Genomic DNA, 13,372 nt, shown 5'->3' with positions numbered 1-13,372 from the left:
TAAGACATAGAAGGAAGATTTCTCTTCACCTAGAAGTTTCCACTTCCCCGAGAAGCGTGAAAAAGTGAAAAATAGCTGAAAATATTTTAAACAAACGAAAACGCTTTGCATAATTCATAAATCAGCATCATTTTACCTGTTCTACTTATTCTACATTCGCTTGAGTGGAAACCCGCCCTTTATACAACGTAATCGCATCGTTTAAAAGACTAAACGTGATGTAGGCGCATGTTTTTACAGTTTAGCTTCACTTAAGAAAACATTTCTTCTAAGGTAACTGTTCAAACTTGGTTTCTTTAATTTCACCGTGGAAAGAAATATTGGAAAAAGAGTGTTTCAGAATAAAACCCAAACGATTGTTTAATCTTGTTAAGACTAAAAACTTTGTAAGCATTTTCATATTTAGCTAACGTAATTTGATGAAATATGATTCTTACTTCATGCTAAATTAGAGGAAACATAAAAAAGTGAATGTTTTCAATGTTAGATTATGTGAAACACAATACCATCCGCTAGAATTATTTTATGATATCTCACAGTCGAAATAAAAGTTGAAAGGTTTCATATAAATAATGAATGACTTACCCAAGATACTCCGCAGTAACTCCAGCAAAATCCATTGCATCTATACGTGATTTTATTACCTTTTCGAAACACAGACCTCGAGTCCACCATTACAGAAGCACAAAACAGAGACAATAAGGTTAAGGAAAGTAACAACGACCAAAACAGAAATTTTGAAATCAAGTCCAGGAATGGAAAACTTATATTAATATGATGAAAAAGTATGGAAAAATTATATTTACCCGTTTCACCTTACTTTTCTGATCCCTGGTTAGAAAACTTTCTAAATTAATTATTTTTCCTTTAAATATTCTTCTTGAAACTCTTTAAATTACATCAAATCAAGGCGGATAAAACTAGCTTTGTATCATCAAAAGATCGTTTCCTGAAAAAATTGTTATTAAATTAACTGTCAATCTTATCGCGCCTATTTTATGATAACATCTTACCAACAACAAGGAAAAAACTGTATCGTAAGGCCTTCATTAGTATTCCAAAAGACTGAGGCAAGGATATATAAAGTTGCAGCGAATTGCTATGGTAACCAATTAAAACCCTGCCGTTGTCTAAGTAGTCAGCGTCAATACTTTAAGCATTCTTCCTTTGTTAAATTGTGAATAATATTCTTCGCCAAGTTGGTCATTCTTTACATCTCGCTTGTTGTGGAAAAATTACTTCACAAGTATTTTAAATTGACATAACATTTTTTTATCCAGGGTGATGGTTTCCATTAATGTTTACATTTGAAGAAAAAACTGATTCAAGATCAAAGAAGGAGAAAAAGGAGGCTGGCTTTGACTTGATTGCCGAATTTCGTTATTATGGAAATAATAAGCAAGTCAAACCATGTAAACAAAATGTTCCTGCTCAACGCTTAGGTTTTTTGGAGAATACACGAGTTCACAGCTTTGTTTCTTTTATTACAAAGCTCTTATTGTGAAACACTGTTTTCAGTTCTTATTAGGCGCTTGGGTGTTCAACGACGTTTCTAGACACGGCGTTTCGACGTCGGGTTTAGTCTCTCGGCTAGTCCTGTTTCAATACGAAAAATTGCAAATAAATGACACGCGTCACTTTGGAATGCCTGTTTATCAATTTGCGGCTAAATTATATAGAACCAGGGACGTTGTTGACTCTCAAACCTGTCCCCCCTAAGTCCAACTTTATTACAGTCGAATGTTAATCGAGAATTTAAAATATTATACCAATTGTAACGCCTTTTAATGTGTTCTATAATGGACTGTCTGACAAATTTTCTGAACCAATAGAAGAAATACTAGATTAAGGCATATTAAACAAAAGTCAATTAAAGTAATACTGGTAATACAAGCAATATGTCTGCCTGGAAGTGTCAGGAATTCCGTACAAAATTACCTTGATTTTACTCAAAAACTATGGGATAATTAAGGTTTTAAAAAACAACAAATAACGGAGTGTCTCTTAACTCCTAAAATGAAGAGCTTCTAAAAGCAAATACGAACTATGGCAACAAAAGACGTCACTGTTTAATTAAATATTATAGAAAATTATTTTACAAATATTATATTACAAAAGACGTCACTGTTTAATCAAATATTATAGTTTTGAGTTAGTTTTCTTTGGTGTACCGCTGCCATTTCTCAACTTATTAATCAACTTATTAAACTCTGCTTGAAACAGAAACTAATTAGTAAATGTCAGAAAGAGACTTTGACCGTAACATTAACACCACCAAGTTAAAATTTATAAACACAAATTCATTGATGCTGAAAATGATCTTAAAGTCAAAACAATAAACTTCTAAAACTTAAAAGAAAAAAATTCGGGAAATGTGTATTACAGTGAAGCCGCTTCAGTGATCAAGGTGAACTTAAAATCACAAATCGAACTATTTCAGCTTTAATTTAGACCGGATTGTAAGTGACCGTTCTTTTTTGCTTTATGATTTGTTTTGTTTTTATCACAAGAAAAACCAGTGATTTTCGAATGTTATGCGTTAATACTGGCAGTTGCACTTAGTCTACAAGCTTTATAATTTGCATGTTTATATAAATTTTGATCCTGAATTCAAATACGCCAAATATTTTTTTTTAAAAGCGATTGAAAATTTTAGGCTTGTTAACTCAGATCTAAGATATTTTGATATTTTGTTATGAAACATAAAAAAGTGCTGACTAAAAGCTTAATCGACATTTAGCCTAAAATAATAATGAAAAGTCCATCTGGTTTGTAACTTTCCCAGGAAAGGCACAGATTTTCTTTTTCTCCACCTTCTGTATTTTTTATCTACGTTGTGTATCTTTTACCTTCGAGATTAACACTCTCCAACAGGAACAAACCATACTTTTAAATTTATCCTCGTCAAACAAATAATATTTTTATGACGCAATTTACCGTTTGGAATCATAATAATGTGGTTCAGTTGCATTTCTTGGTGGTTGTACAAGTGAGATATTATTTCAAATTAGTATTATGAGCATTGTGATCTGATCAAATCAAGCTGAATCCAGATCTCTTTCAAATGTCTTGATTTAACTTAACCCTTCACATATAATTTGGATTTTATTTGAAAAAAAACGAAAAGCAGAAGGCACATGCTCAGATCGACATGTTCTATTTCAAAGTTGACTATTCTGTTCTGTAAAAGAAGTCCCCATTTGTCCTTTTAGCTAAGAAATGCCAGTTTTCTTTACATCATTGAGTGCTGAATATTATTTATCTTCAACTTACTTATTTTATCTCAACACAGTCAAGAATTTTCAGTAAATGTTAAAAAAAATATAGATATCAATTTGTGGAACATACTTATTTATTTGTCGTCAAAGTAGTCATTTTAAGACTTAAACATAAAATAGTTTCATGTTCAACTTTTCTTTAGAATGTTATGTTTTGCGTGTGTTTTAGAAATGATCCGAACATTTCCAAAAAAGGACACAATGTACAATCTGTAGCATATTCTCTTCAAAAAGTCATAATTGTAATAAATAAAAAATAAAATTTTGGGGTGTATTAAATCTGTACATGTACAGACATGAGTGATATTTTTGAAAAGTAGGTTTTAAAGTCTTTTTGTGCTTTTTTTTGCTTAGTGTGTAAATAATAACAGAAAACAAAATCGTCCGAAGATGACCTTTTGCTTAGTCGCATGCCTTCTTTTTTTATTTTTTTATCTTTTCCATTGTAGAACTATTTTAGGTGTTTTATGGAAGTTATAAAAGACGAACAAAGCTTTTTTTAAGAACTTTTCTAAATTTAATTTACCAGCCATTTCGTGGCACCACGGCAATAACAAATGGGAAACAGTATTGTTGGTTTTTTGACTTCATATTTTTCTGTAAGAACTGAATAAACGGTAATAACCCATTAGGATAACTTGTTCACTGTTTTTTGTTCTTTTTGTGTTATTTGATTAAATTCAAATTTTTACTTTATATTTTTAGGCTTTTATAACGCACATCATGATGCATGGGGTTAACCCAGTCTCTTCTCTGGACATCTTAGGTTTAATTGTTTGAACGGAATCAATATAAAGAAACTAAGAATCCCTGGACGAGATTCACATCAAACCTGTCCTCCTAACTCCAACTTTATTACAGCCGAATGTTAATCGAGAATTTACAATATTATACCAATTAAAACGCCTTTTAATCTGTTCTATAATAGATTGTCGAAGTGTGTCAACAAATTTTCTGGACCAACAGAAGAAATATTAGATTAAGGCATATTAAACAAAAGTCAATTGAAGTAATACTGGTAACAAAAATAATATGTCTGCCTGGAAGTGTCAGGAACTCCGTAAATAATTACCGTGATTTTACTCAAAAACTATAAGATAACTAAGATTTTAAAAAACAACAAATAACGGAGTGTCCCTTAACTCCTACGATGAAGAGCTTCTAAAAGCAAATACGAGCTATGGCATCAAAAGAGGTCTATTGTTTCACTGTTTAATTAAATATTTTTGGCGTGTGTCATTTGTGTTAAGTTGTTTGAGTATTGTGAAAGTTTTTTTTAAAAGCACAAGTTAAAACGTTTTGTATATTTCTGTTAAATAGTTTTAAAAATATTTCCAGTACAGATCTTACGACGTTAAATATCAATTAAATTTAACCGTTCGCGTTATACTTGGTTTGGAAAAGTAAATTCATTGTTATACAGAACAGAAAGCCATATATTGCATTTGCTTTAAATAAAGGCTGTCTGATAATAAGTGTAGTGAAAAATAATAACACCGAACAATTTCGGTCTGGAAAATACTCGATTGATTGTGCTGTAAGTAAAATATTATTTCGGCTTATTATTACTTCCTTCGTAATTTGATCGAATCATTTTTAAAACTTTTATATTATTCTGGGTGCGATGCAATTTCGTTCATTCTAAGTTTATTGTTTGGTGATTATGTTGAATTTTGGAGGGGTATACTTTTAGATTCATTAGTATTTTTACAAACATTCTTCATTTCTGATTTTCAATTAAATTATAAATCAAATGGTCTATGATACGAAAATCAAGAATACAAATATAGCGAATAACAGATTATCGTAATTTTTCCTAAATATATATGATAATTATAAGCTTTAAAAGACAAATAACGGAGTGTCTTAAAGCTCCTACGATGAAGAACTTCTAAAAGCAAATACGAGCTATGGCAACAAAAGGGGTCTATTATTCCACTGTTTAATCAGATATTTTATTACTGGACAAACGCTGGCGTGTCATTTGTTGTTTGAGTATTGTGAAAGATATTTTTGAAAACACAAGTTAGAAGAGAAAGTTTTTTATATTTTTGGTAAATAATTAAAAAAAAATTTCAAAGACAGAGTTTATGTAAGGGGGAATATGTTACGACCTAAAATGTCAATAAACTTTAACCGTTTACTATATACTTGGTTTGGAAATGTAAATTTATTGGTTTACAGAAAGCTATATATTGCATTTGCTTAAATAAAGGCTGTTTGTTGCAAAACCTTATCTGTTATTGTGGGTGTGATGCAATTTCGTTTATTTTAGGATTTAATGTTTTGTGATTATGCTGAATTTTGGAGGGGTATACTTTTAGATTCATAATCTCGATTCTTAATTTCTTTTTTCACAAAATATTAGTTTAATTCAATTTATTGGCTCGTAGTGATGACAGAGAGTACACTTTATTTGCAATTTCTCACTTTTCATCACTCTGTCACATATGATAACTGCTACTTGGCATATTTTTGTCTCATTTTCAGAAATTGAAATATATGGATCTTTAATCGCTATACTAGTAGTTCTCTTTCATACGAAATACCAAGTAATGTCATGCATCGTAATGTAAGCATCAATCTAAACAATATAAGAAAATGCACAAACCCTGAATTCAAAAGCTATGCATCCCTGTGCATAAATAATCATGTCACTGACATGATTATTTATGCATGGAAATACAGATATTTTTAAATTTTATGCTGATTCACACGAAATTCATTTTTTATTCATTTTGTAAATTACTTGTATATTTTTAAACCTTACTTAACTGTGCGAAATCACTGTAAAAGTGTCTTCTTATCACAATGCGTGGTGAGGTTTAATCTTAGCAAAAATTTAATTCCTAGCGCATGATTTTAGACGTGTATGACGTAAATATCTTTAAATGAAAGCTGCCCACTAATAATAATAAACAATCTCACTTATCTGGAATAAAAAAGATACTTGAAATATTTTTATTTTTTAGAATTTTTTGCAAGTTTCTGTAATAAAATGGCTTTATCAAAAGTTGAGCTTGCTGCGTTGTTGGAATGCAAGATTTGTTTAGACACCTATCATGAGCCTAAACAACTGAACTGCGGGCACACTTATTGTCAAGGTTGTCTAGATGGTATTTTAGTATTTATGGAAGATGGGAGTGCTGAACTGCCTTGTCCAGTGAGGTGTACTAAAAAGACAATAATTACTCAGGAACAAACAACATCCTCGTTAGTGAAGGTGTTCACATTAACTGGCATTTTGGAAAAAGTGTAAGTTAATCCTATGTACATAATACTGAAAACACTAAATACTACTTAGTACTTCTCTCAGTATTTGTCAGAATGTTTATTTTAGAGAAACGCGCATGGAAATAACACAGACATAATTTTGTGAAAAAGTTTTTAGTTTAAAACATTTCAGTTACCTATACACAAATGTGGTTTGTAAGTGAACAAAAAAAATACAATTACAAATCTAAAAGGTCTTCATAAAAGAATAGTAAGCGTAGGGAAATTATATTTTAAAGCAGAAATTTTTTACCAAATATTCATATCGTGAGTACAAAGTGTTCAAAAAATAAGAAAAAAGTAACAAAAATAGCAGCTCATGGTCGTCATAAAAATTGTATAGCATATGTCAAGAAAGTCACTATAATGGATAATAAGGATATATAATTTAGTTACATAATGTTTTTGTAAAAAAATTGATATTACTTTGTTCATAGCTCCCCTGGTGAAAAAGTTAATTCTTTATGTCAGCAAAGTAAAGACTGCAACCAGATGATCAACTATTCCTGTACAAAATGCAGTTTAAAGATCTGTAAAAAATGTCAAAACCTTCATTCTTGTTCCAACAAATCATATATCAATGTCATTTTCAATCAAAAACTGCAAGAACTCCAACCATTTTGTAAGCAACACGACTCGCTTGCAAAATTTGTCTGTATTGATTGTGAAAATTTGTTAACATGTGTTTATTGCACACACAGACAACACAAGAATCACAGAATAAAAACGATTGATGATTTTGGTCTTGAAGCTAAAAAGTGGTTTCAGTCGTTTATCAACTCATTCGATGAAACAAAAGTGGTGTTGAAAAATTTAACAAGAAAATACAGTGACGCTCTAACAAATTTAGAGAAAGAAAGAGAAGTATTTGTTCAAAAATTAAAAGAAAGAAAGTTAAAGCGACTAGAAGAATATCTCAAAATGTTAAATAAAGAAGAAGAAGATCTATTGCGGATATTCGATGAGAAATTGGAAGAATTTAAAGCAAAATTGACTAATGATGGTTTTGTCGACAATAAGAAAGTACAAGAATTTACAGATTACGTTCAAACTTTTAATTTAAAATCTCATTTTGAGTTAGTTACTGAAAAGTTGGAAATTGAACAACAACTTCGCAGGCTATCCTCGTTTCCAAGAACTATCCCAACATTCAATTCACATCTTCATCAAATGAACAAAGCGGATATTTCGTCAAATCCGTTGGGCGAAATGAAAATTTCAATTGATGAAATCACCACTGCTGGTGTAGATCCCAATGAATGTTCTGTTTATAGAAACTTGATTGATGAAGATGAAACCCAACCCAACTATTCCCAATTAACAACTGATTTAATGAATTTAGTTGAAAGTCTGAAAAGTGAGTTTTTCATTTAATTCATTAAAGTTTTAACATAAATTATGTGAATTTTAAAAAGAAATTATTGTATTTTATAGAGTACGAGAAACCAAATGTAAATCCTCGTTATGGAAAACAACAGCAGAAGTAGGTATATTTTAAATCCTCTATGTGTTACTTGTCATCGTCTCGACACATCACCATATTGATCAGAATCAGAATTTGTTGTCATTGAATTGTTTTAAATGATTGATATATCATTACAGCTGCTTCAATATTTGTCACATACAATAAAATTGTTTGTACAGCCTGTTTGTTAAATGCTTATACAGATTGATAAAGGTTAAAAGATAGCAGTAATATAATTAACGGTGTTTTTATTTAGTGATGTAAAGCCAAAAAGTTTCCAGCTTGCTAAAAAGCGTTACTCTTTTGAAGGTATGAAGTTCTTTATGTGGTGGAGATAGGTTAATTTTTCTCGATACACAGTAATTGTGGTATTGCTACCTAAAACAGATTTCATTTGTAATAACGTTTCTGCTAAGAACACAGTTAAACTTCCGTTTGGCCGTAATAACGTGACTATTTCATACTTGCACAAGTATTATTCCAATACTATCAATTCTTAACACTCAAAAATTGAATTTTTTCTTGTTGCTGTGTACTGTGCATAGTAATTGATAGTATTTTAAGATAAAACCGATATGCTAAAAGAGATTTTAGGCGAGAAAAACTGGGGCTAGTTCTCTTGCATTACGCAGAAATTAGACTTAATTTATTCGTCCCTATATGTAGTTTTTGATGATTAACAGTACTGTCAATCCCATTTTTAACCACTTGTAGTTTACTGTAGTACTATTACTCCAGTTTTCATCACTCGTAGCACAATAGATGTTCTTCTCCACTTCTTCCCACACTGCCCCCTAAATATTTATACTAGCTGAGCCAATCAAAGCCAGTTTGCCTACTTCCATTTTAACTCACCGTGTCGTTGTAATGTCACTTGCCACTTTTAAAATTTCAAAAAAAACTGTTTAAGAATCCAAATAAAATTGCCGCCCTAGATAATTCCTACTAATGATAATTCCTCACAGAACAATCCATTCATGCCCTCCCGTACAATTACTCCTTGCTAATATCGACTAAATACATGCCCTAAGCAGCGACTTCCGCGCTTGTCTTACATAAATAATTTTATAAGAACATGAGACTTTTCTTTCTGGCAAATACGAATAACAAAAGAACAACTTTAGGTTGAGATCGTTGTTTCTAAAACTAAGGACAAGCTTATTTTCGTCGTAAAGTAAGAACAATACATAATGTAATTTCTCTTGACCCTCATTTACTTTCACTCAGAACCGTTTTTCTTTAATAATTGTCCCCTAGGCGCTTTTAAAAAAGAGTAGCTTGGAAAAGCATGTGGATTTTCCTGTTTTCCTTATTTAGTTTAAAATTTGTACCTAACACGAGATAAACTCCCGGTTTAAAATTTGTAACTCGCATTAGATATGATAAACTCGCACTTTAAAATTTGTAACTCGCACTATGATACGTTAAACTCGCAGTTTAAAATTTTTAACTGGCACTAGATATGATAAACTCGCAGTTAAAAATTTGTACCTCGCATTAGATATGATAAACTCGCACTTTAAAATTTGTAACTCGCACTAGATATGATAAACTTGTTAGGTTGCACCTAATCAAAATCGAGGATAAAAACTAAGAGCGTTTTTCTTCTTTCAGAGGACTGTAAATAAAACTAATGCGTGCAAAAAATGGAAACATTGAACGAAGATGTCACCCAAGTCAACTGCGAACGCCCGCGGCAACTTTGTTTCCAGGGAATTTACATTAATAATAAAACAGAATATCAAATACACACTTTAAATTTTTACACTTAGTCGTATATCAGTTTAAAAATGATGAGTTTAATTTTTATTATTTACGAAATAAACCCAAATAAACTTATTAACAATTATGTTCTTAAAGTTTTATTTTTTAGACAATTGACTATATAAATGTTCTTAAAACTTAAGAGGTTAGAAATAGAGATTCCTATTGAAATTTTGCGCCGACTGCGAACTTCGACCCTGTTTCATTTAGCGCAAATTTATTTCATGAGTCAGAAATGTGAGAAAGAAAGTATTCCATGACAATAATTTTCTAATTTAAAGTTTCCACCCTTGTTATTTTGGTTTTTAATTAATACCACATAACTTGTGTTTAGAACTTGAAACAATCATTGCAAATGGTGATGTCAAGACATTTCAAACAATTCTTATCGATCATCCAAATATCTTTAAAATGAGAGGTAATGATGGAAAAACACTGTTGATTATAGCAGCATGTTACAATAAACCATCAATAGTGAAATGTTTGATTGATGCTGGTAGCGATGTGTATGCCGTGAATGAAGATAAATGGAATGCATATCACTACAGTGCATTTTATGGTGATCATGATGTTTTGAAAGTTTTAATTAATCATGACATCACAAACATTAACAACGTAAACAATTACAATGACACACCATTACATCTTGCATCTTTTCATGATCATATTGATTGTGTGAAGTTGTTGTTGTCTATACCACACATCGATGTAAATATACGAAACAAACAGAACCAAACTGCTTATGATGTTACTCGGGATAACACTATCAAACGTTTATTACAAGAACATTAGAGAAATTAAGAACATTTTTAGACAATTATATTTTTTAATTTACCTAAGCAAATTATTAAAGGCATATATCGTCTTTTTTTATTAGAATTATAGGTTATAGTAGAATAGGTTTCTTATTTGCTTCATGAATTTACGTTCACGAACTTCAAAATTTTTTCCTTAAGAAGAAGAAGGTATTATTCATCAAATTTAGTTGACTAACAGAAGTAAGTAAGAGATGTTACCTCAGTAGTTTAAAAAAATTAACAGTTTGCGGTTTGTTTCAGAATTAACCCTGAGAAAAACGTTTCAAACAGAATTTGTTTTAAGACACACCACTGGCTCTTTCTGGACTTATCATCAAAATCTTTTATTTTTAATAAAGAACGTAAGAAGCAATAAACAAGTTTTCTTGACCTGTATATATCGCAAATATATGATACTCGTCTCTTTTAAATGCCGCGTTTATCAATTTTACGGCTAAGATATATAGAACCCGAGACAAGGTTGTCGACCCTAAATAACAATTATCCTGTATCAATATGAAAAATCGCAAAAATATAACACTAGCCTCTTTTAAATGCCTCGTTTATCAATTCCACGGCTAAGATAAAAGAACCTGAGACGAAGTTGTTGAACCTAAAGAACAATTATCCTGCATTAATACAAAAAATCGCAAATATATGAAAAATTCGTCTCTTTTAAATGCCTGGTTCATCAATTTTACGGCTAAAATATAAGAACTTGAAACGAGATTGTTGACCCTAAAGTAGCTACAACTATCCTGTATCAATACGAAAAATGGTAAATATATGAGACACCCGTCAGTTTAAAAAATGTCCCGTTTATCAATTTTACGACTAAAATATATAGAACCTGAGACGAGTTTGTCGTCCCTAAATGAAAATTATCTTGGATCAATACGAAAAGTCGCAAATACAGGGCACTCGTCACTTTAAAATGCCTCGTTTATCAATTTGGCGGCTATAATATATAGAACCTGAGAGGAGGTTGTCGTCCTAAAATGGAAATTATCTTGTATCAAAGCGAAAGATCGCAATTATATAACACTCGTCACTTCTAAACGACTCGTTTATCAATTCCACGGCTAAAATATAAGAAACTGAAAAGAGGTTGTTAACCCTAAAGTACAATTATCTTGTATCAATACGACAAATCGCAAATATATAACACTCATCACTTCTAAATGCCTCATTTATCAATTCCACGGCTAAAGTATAATATCCTAGACGTTGTTGACCCTAAAGTACAATCGTCTTGGATCAATGCGAAAAGTCGCAAATAAATGACACCCGTCACTTTGAAATACCTCGTCTATCAATTTTGAAGCTATAATATATAGAACCTGAGACGAGGTTGCCGTTCTAAATGACAATTATACTGTATCAATACCAAAAATCGCAATTATATAACACTCGTCCCTTCTAAATGCCTCGTTTAGTAATTCCACGGATAAAATATAAGAACCTGAAACGAGGTTGTTGGCCCTTAAGTACAATTATCTTGTATCGATACGACAACTCGCAAATACAGGACACTCGTCAATTGGAAATCCCTCGTTTATCAATTTTGCAGCTATAATACATAGAACCTGAGACGAGGTTGTCGTCCCAAAATGGTAATTATCTTGTATCAATGCGAAAGATCGCAAATATGTAACACTCGTCACATCTAAATGCCTCGTTTATCAATTCCACGGTTAAAGTATAATATCCTAGACGTTGTTGCCCCAAAGTCCAATTATCTTGGATCAATACGGAAAGTCGCAAATACATGACAGCCGTCACTTTGAAATACCCCGTTTATCAATTTGGCGGCTATAATATATAGAACCTGAGACGAGGTTGTCGTCCCAGAATGACAATTATCTTGTATCAATACGAAAAATCGCAAATACATAACACTCGTCACTTTGAAATACGTCTTTAATCACTTTTACGGCTAAGATATAAGAACCTGAGACGAAGTTGTTGACCCTAAATTACAATTATCTTGTATGAATGCGAAAAATCGCAAATATATAAGACACTTGTCAATTTTAAGTGCCTCGTTTATGAACTTTACGGCTAAAATATATAGAACCTGAGACGAGGTTGTCGTCCCTAAATGACAGTTATCTTGTATCAGTACGTTTTAACCGAAGACCTCCCGCATTGGAAGCGAACGCTCAACCAGAAAACTGCCAGTCGGAATATTTTGGAATACTTCCTTGCAAATTATAAGAGTCCAATAAAAACTTAGTAGCGTTAGGCAACGGAGAATTTCTCGACAATAATGGTAAGGACCATTAAGATTATTTCAGAGAAATAATTTGACGATATTTTGAGGAAAGAGGAAAACTGTATCCCCTGGAGATAAACCACAGCGCTTGTGATGTTATTAAAAAACACTCCAAATAAATGGGTTTAAAAACAACCTTTTGGAACAAAAATTCCAATTTAACCGCTGTAGGTATTATTCCAAGATATTTCCAGTTCAGTCAAGTCCTAAAAAAACTTTTAAAGCATATTTAAAAAAAAAAAAAATACGCGCGCAGTAAATAAATGAGTTGCGTATCCTTGCAATGTCTCTAGTGGGATAGAAAACTAAACAAAGAAAAAAATTAGGTGGACTTTTCTATGGCCATAAGAATATAGAAAAAAATGTTAACGCAAAATTACTTGCTTCTGGGAGTATTAGAGAAAAGAGCATTAGGCTCCAATTAGACGCGCGAGCAGTTCTTAATTAGCGAATCTATTTTAACAGAGTCAAAGATAGTCGAAGATATAAAACTATCCTCTCCCCAGAGATTTATTTCGTT

At 31.5% G+C, this 13,372-nt stretch overlaps 1 protein-coding gene across 1 annotated transcript; it reads left to right on the top strand.

Annotated features, from left to right (window-relative positions):
- Window positions 1-2,244: 2,244 nt before the first annotated feature.
- On the top strand, window positions 2,245-10,677 carry LOC130649243 (E3 ubiquitin-protein ligase TRIM56-like). The gene is made up of 7 exons (XM_057455498.1): window positions 2,245-2,459; window positions 3,984-4,815; window positions 6,251-6,533; window positions 6,989-7,908; window positions 7,986-8,034; window positions 8,273-8,325; window positions 10,115-10,677. Exons 3-7 carry the CDS (start codon window positions 6,277-6,279, stop codon window positions 10,570-10,572), a joined length of 1,737 nt encoding a protein of 578 aa, XP_057311481.1. The 5' UTR covers window positions 2,245-2,459; window positions 3,984-4,815; window positions 6,251-6,276; the 3' UTR covers window positions 10,573-10,677.
- The last annotated feature ends 2,695 nt before the right edge of the window (window positions 10,678-13,372 follow it).

This window comes from Hydractinia symbiolongicarpus, chromosome 1, assembly GCF_029227915.1.
Source record: "Hydractinia symbiolongicarpus strain clone_291-10 chromosome 1, HSymV2.1, whole genome shotgun sequence".
In the NCBI taxonomy this organism is placed as follows: domain Eukaryota; kingdom Metazoa; phylum Cnidaria; class Hydrozoa; order Anthoathecata; family Hydractiniidae; genus Hydractinia; species Hydractinia symbiolongicarpus.
Note: the sequence above shows the minus strand (reverse complement) of the source record. Positions and strands in the feature narration are given on the sequence as shown.